The sequence below is a fragment of the Quercus lobata genome, chromosome 6 (assembly GCF_001633185.2).
Source record: "Quercus lobata isolate SW786 chromosome 6, ValleyOak3.0 Primary Assembly, whole genome shotgun sequence".
Classification (NCBI taxonomy): domain Eukaryota; kingdom Viridiplantae; phylum Streptophyta; class Magnoliopsida; order Fagales; family Fagaceae; genus Quercus; species Quercus lobata.
In genome coordinates, this window is record NC_044909.1 from 48,384,534 (window position 1) to 48,390,973 (window position 6,440).

The window sequence follows — 6,440 nt, forward strand, 5'->3', positions numbered from 1 at the left end:
AGTCAGAGATCATCAAGCACTAAAATACGAAAATGTAGTGACTAATTGAAAGGGTTTATGGGAAAAATATGAAAGAAAGAAATAATAGCACACTTTTTGGGCTTTGGGATTTTCCAAAAAGGGGCAAAAGTGCACACTTGATGTGCGTTTCATTGAATGCTTCTTGCCTATGGGGTTTTGCACTTCATGCTTTAGAAGTGGTATAAGTTTATCATAATAGTAATTTCACAAACTGGTAGTTTCATGCTAAGAAGGCAACGTAAATAGTACTTTTTGCTATTCAGGTTTTATCATTGCAGTACAGATCATTTTGTGGAAAATAAAAGATGCAATAGTAGAGTTATCTGGTACACATGTATCCCTTTATGTTGGATGATTTTAGTACTGTTAACTACTCTAAATTTGAAGAATAGTAGTCCAGAATGATTTCCTTAATTGAAAAAAAAAAAAAAATCCATTCTAATGTAAAAACCAATGGAAATTAGTTTGGTTTTTGAAGGCATTCCAGCACCCTAAAATAATGAGGTATGCCAAAGCTTTCACATGTTTTCTGTTCCCTGTGTGGATAAGGCCCATGTTATAGTACATATACATGGATCAATTTCTAGTTGGACAGCATCATGATAATTCTATAAAGCTTTTGCATAATTTCCTTTTATTATGAGCTGCCAAATATCCCTCACATTATTCCAATAAATTACAAGTTCTTCCATTGTAACGATTAGAAACCAACAGAACAAAAGTGGACCTAACTCATTGATTTATGACTATATTCACTATTCTGATACTAAAATTAGATAGGAATGAAATTATGCTCTGTCAAACTATTCTCTCCGTTTCCATATGGACCATATCTCTAGTTTTTCTGAACAACAGGTTCAGATATGCTTTTACTGATGTGGGATTATGGTTCTGAAGGACCTATATACCATTTTTATTATTGTAATAAAAATGATATGGATGCATCCTAACACGTCTGAAATTTTGCAGGTGTTGCATAAGGCTATGAAAGGTTTGGGGACTGATGACACCACCCTTATAAGGGTAATTGTGACAAGGACTGAGATTGATATGCAGTACATAAAAGCTGAATACCTGAAGAAATACAAGAAGACATTGAATGATGTACCTGCAATTACATATATGTACTTACATATTTGCATTGTAAGAATTCCAATTAAAACAAAATAGAAATTAATTATAGTAAAAAGTTTCTTCTAAATGTGATATAAAATCAATTGAAATGTAAACAATCATAATGCATCATGAAATGGTACAGCTGAAATTCTGTGGAGTTCAAGCAACTTATAAGAAGTTGTCCATAAAAACAAAAATGTTAAAAGCTCTAACGAAAAGCATATTAACAATAAGTCATATACTTTACCAATAATAATAACAACACTATCAGTAAAAAAGTAGCTGACCTTTTTCAAGAGAATAAGCAATTATTAATACATTATCAGGGCTAAATACTAACCATATTTTTGTAATCACAACATAAACAGAGGAAAAAAACTGACCTTTGTTAACAAAATAACCAGGTACTATGGAAAATCACAGCTAACTACTTGTCATATTTTTTAATGACTTGAAAATTGATTGACGGGATAATAGAAAGTTTTGGTACAATTGTGACTACTGTTAAAATGAAAACATCAAAACCTCTAATAAATAGAATATGAACAGCCTATCAAATAATTGACCAATAATAATAACATAAACAATAAAAAAGAGCTGACCTTTGGTAAGAAAATAAGTAGTTAAAAAGCCTCAGTTCATTGGCAATAGAGTTTCCCAATTTTATAACAATCTCCTGTGGAGGAAAAAAGCACACCAAATAAGGGCATAAACTGTAAAAACATAGATGACAATAAGCTGTTTAAGGACCATTTATCATATAAGTTACGAACAAATTTTTATGGTAAATCAGAATATACTATCACGCAATCAAGTATACAAACTAACGATAGTATACAAACATTATGAATTGGCCAAGAACCTCAGTTTTTTCAAGAACATTAATCAAATAGGCAAAATTAACCAAAACCCAATTAGCAAATTGCAGAAAGAATGTATTCAGCATTATGTGTTCACCCATCATATCAAAAAACTACCATAAAACCAAGAATGGCTAAAATAAAAATTAACACTTGCTCATAGCTTCTTCAATATTTGCTCATAGTTTCCTCCCCAAAAGCATTAATCAAATGCGTAAAATCAACTGAGACCCATTGGCAAATTGCACGATAAACTAATACAGCATTATGTGTTCACCATCAATTTACAAACTAACCATAGTATACAAACATTATAAATTGGTCACATAGCTCATAGTTTTTTCAAGAACATTAATCAAATACGCAAAATCAACCAAAACCCAATTAGCAAATTGCAGAAAGAATGTATTCAGCATTATGTGTTCACCCATCATATCAAAAAACTACCATAAAACCAAGAATGGCTAAAATAAAAATTAACACTTGCTCATAGCTTTTTCACTAAAATCAACCAAGACCCAGATAGGGAAATTGCACAATAAACTAATAATATCATAATCCAACCATAAAGTTCAAACATTTATGAAGTGGGTATAAAAAAATATTTTTTTTTTTTTAAACAGACAAAAAAATTATGCATTCCCAATATACCATTTTTAAAACACCAGGAGTACCAGCGCCTTTGGGTGAGGTCTTGTACTTGGCGCGTTTAATGACATGCCCACTGGCCATCGATCAAAGTAAAATTCACTGCTGAGCTAAAATCCAAAACCCCCGAAAAGAAAATTGTGAAAGCACGATTGGGAAAAAGGGTTTTTTGCGTTGTGTACGGACGAATAAGAAGAAGGGAATCAAAAATACAAAAAAAGAGAGAAATTTTTTGCTTTTAAATGGGTTTGCTTGGAATGATATGTGTGTGCGTTGCTGGCTTTGGTTTTGGGCTTTGAGAGAGAGCGCCAATGATGAAGGTGGTAGTTTTTTGTGTGACAAAAGGAGAAACTAATGAAACAGAAGATAAACATGCGAAAACAAAAAAAACTTATATAATTAAAGAATAAAAATTATTCACAAAAAGTAAGGAAAGCAGATGTAGATGAAAGAAATGAGTAATCAAACCTGAGGAAGAATTCGTTTTGCTGAGCATAAACCAGGACCATTAAAATTGTGAAGAAAAGTACAATCGGAATAGATGCAAAACCACCAGGACCATTAAAACTGTGAAGAAAAGTACAATCAAAATAGATGCAGAACCTCTTCTATATAAGATACAGAAATACCAAAAGGCATGCATCATTGATACCGAGATATTCTTTTGAAATTCCATAACATTCATTGAAGAAGAGGGGAGCTGTATATTGAAGGAGAGGAAGGATTTTGGGTTTTGAGAAGGGGAGGTGAACCTGAAAATATGCGGGTGTGAAGAGCAGAATGTTTTATTCACCCAAAAAAAAAAAAAAAGCACAGCGTTAATTGACTGAAATTGGTGTGTACACGTGGCACACAATTAGAGTTCTAATTTGGAGTTGCAATCTGGACACGTGGCACAAAATTAGAGTTCTAATTTGAAATTGCAATTTGAGTTTCTCTCTGCTTCACCTATTATTTTATATATAGACTATACAAATTTGAATTTAAACAATTGTTTGATAACATGATTGTTAATCTTTGATCACCATGAAAATTTGCAAGCATGTAGAATATATGAAGATAATGTAATCTAACAATGAATTTGTCAAAATTCGTATCTAATTAAAAAATATTGAGTGGTGTAATATTGCTTAGAGTTACCCATATTGCTTAGAGGTGTATTTGTTGTGCCAAAATGTGTGGTACTAGACTTATTCTTAATAGAATCGACCCTAATAACATATTTGAGATTTCATATAAACTTATTTAGTTTTTGCTAAAAGAAGGGTTTTTTTATTTTTTATTTTTTATTGTTGATACAAGATAGAATTTCTACTCTAACTTAATCTAAGTGTATATGTGTGTAAAACTCCCTCCTGGAGACTTGAACCGCAACTCTTGCCCCCCACACCCCATAATGTGGCAAGTTGTGACATTTGTTGTGCCAAAATGTGTGGCACTAGACTTATTCTTAATAGAACCGACCCCCAATAACATATTTGAGGTTTCATATAAACTTATTTAGTTTTTTCTAAAAGAAGGTTTTTTTTTTTTTTTTTTGGTTGATACAAGATAGAATTTCTACTCTAATTTAATCTAAGTGTATACGTGTGTGAAGCTTCCTCCCGGAGACTTGAACTTCGGCCCTTGCCCCCCACACCCCGCAAGCATTTATACTTGTAGAGTGACCACGACACCAAGAGTGCGCAGTGGTAAAGAATGTTAAATATTCCTATATTTGAAAATTGATGTAAGGAATAAGTAATCATTTTGGTAAAACTAATACAAGGAATGTGATGGGTTATTGTTTAAGCTAGATTGAATTTGGAAATGAGAATTACTTAGAACAATCAATAGGTGGTTAGGCACCTTTGTAAAGAACACAAGGTTTTCAAAGAAAAGTTCTCAAGGATTTTTTCTTTTTCCATTCACTAACAAAAAAACCCCTTTGTTACAATTGCTTATCATGGATATTTATAGCCTAGGGTTAGTTATTGGTGATGACACTAACTCATATTTATCACATGTTAGATTATAATTGTAACATATTAATCGTATGTTATATTTAATATAGTAAGAGAAAAGCTATGTTTACAACATTTGTATGATAAATCATAAATGATAGGTTGTTATTAGTGGGTAAAAAAGTAATTTCAGTGGTAAGTTTAAATTAGAATTAGTAATAACTTATCACATATGATTTACTATGCAAATGTTATGAAGTAACACTTCTCATTTAATAAAGCACATGACTTATACTTCTAGTTCAAACGAGTAATGACATCTTAAAATCCAGCATTTGTATGTGCCTCTAGTTAATTTTTCATCCAATTTTCAAATACTACAACAAATTTTGTACATGTGAATAATTGTATATAGTTACAATAACCACATGTGACATGTGAAATAGCTGCCCTTAGGATTGGCTAGCCTTGTGTCATGTCACTTTATTGTGCCACTTCACCATGTCATGTCAACATCTTCCATATATTGTACTAGACTTATGTATCAAAGAAATAATGAGTTTTTTAACTGGTAAAGTTTCTTATAGTTGAATATGAGATATAAGGTTCAATCTTCGTCTACTCTAAAAATTGATTAATGTCTTAGTCTGATAATAAAGAGTTATCATAAAAAATGAACGTCATAAATTGAAACTTTCTCCAAAAAAAAAAAAGAAGAAAAAGAAGGTGGCCACACAAGCCTAGGAGAAAGCGTAAAGGGTGTTAGTTCCTTTATCATCTCAGCAAAAGTTCCTACTGCTCGAGTCTACTTTGCTAGTATTCTCGGTGAAGATTGTATTGTTCAAACAATATTGGTGCAGGTATATAAGTTATCATTATGTCAAGTGTGAATTCATCTACTTGTTATATTTTATATTTAAAGTCTCTTAAGTAAATTCCGAACTAACTCAAAGTAAAATTCATAAAATTTGGTAAAAAAAAAAAAAATTATATATATATATAGATTACATAACCTACACAATTTTCATTTTTATCATTTAATATATATATATATATATATAGATTACATAACCTTCACAATTTTCATTTTTATCATTTAATATATATATATATATATATATATAGATTACATAACCTTCACAATTTTCTTTTTTATAACATACGACTATCAACAAGTGTGAGCCTTGAGTTTCTTAAAATTTAATGAATAAAATATTATGACAATAGTATTAGTATTATTTTAAGGCAAATTTTAAATACAATTTCTTAAGTGATATATCTTAAAATTTTCAATTAAATTATGTTTAGGATTTGTAGTTAAATTTTATTTAATTTTTATTTTTTAATCAGTTTTCCTAGGATACATCCAATCATGTCAGCTTGTGATTAGAGTACATTACTTACATGAGACCACATTAGTGAAAAGTGAAATTATTGTGCATTAATCACAAATTGACACTAAACATGTTGTGAAATTAGACATGAATTTAAATATGTCTAAACTCTATAGGATTTCCATTTTATATTAGATGATCTGATACACTTTTGACTCTTGCTTGTAGACACTATAGGGTTTCCATTTTATATTAGAAAATATAATAATGTGAGACTCTTACATTCATTTAATTAGAGAGATCTAATATAAATGCAAGTAGAAGAAACATCACGTTATTATATATATATATATATATATATATATATACACACACAAAATTATCTGCTAACTACATCTTCTTCTTCTTCTTTTTCTCAATTTAATGACAAAAGTTTCAACTTTCACGTCATACATTCTCAAAAAAATCTTTCACGTCCTAGGAGAAAGAGCAAAATAAGTATTTAAAAAAAAAACCAT

At 30.3% G+C, this 6,440-nt stretch overlaps 1 protein-coding gene across 1 annotated transcript; it reads right to left on the reverse strand.

Annotated features, from left to right (window-relative positions):
* Positions 1-624: 624 nt before the first annotated feature.
* Positions 625-3,241, reverse strand: LOC115994155. The gene is made up of 3 exons (XM_031118214.1): positions 2,649-3,241; positions 1,740-1,813; positions 625-1,129 (listed from the first exon to the last, which is right to left on the reverse strand). Exons 1-3 carry the CDS (start codon positions 2,727-2,729, stop codon positions 922-924), a joined length of 363 nt encoding a protein of 120 aa, XP_030974074.1. The 5' UTR covers positions 2,730-3,241; the 3' UTR covers positions 625-921.
* Between the last annotated feature and the right edge of the window lie 3,199 nt (positions 3,242-6,440).

Excerpts from the sequence above, each read along its gene's own strand:
- LOC115994155 (XM_031118214.1), bottom strand. The coding sequence starts at position 2,729 with ATGGCCAGTGGGCATGTCATTAAACGCGCCAAGTACAAGACCTCACCC. Across the intron at positions 1,814-2,648 it reads CTCCTGGTGTTTTAAAAATG|GAGATTGTTATAAAATTGGG; the intron begins GTATATTGGGAA and ends TTTCCTCCACAG. Across the intron at positions 1,130-1,739 it reads TACTTATTTTCTTACCAAAG|GTACATCATTCAATGTCTTC; the intron begins GTCAGCTCTTTT and ends ATGTAATTGCAG.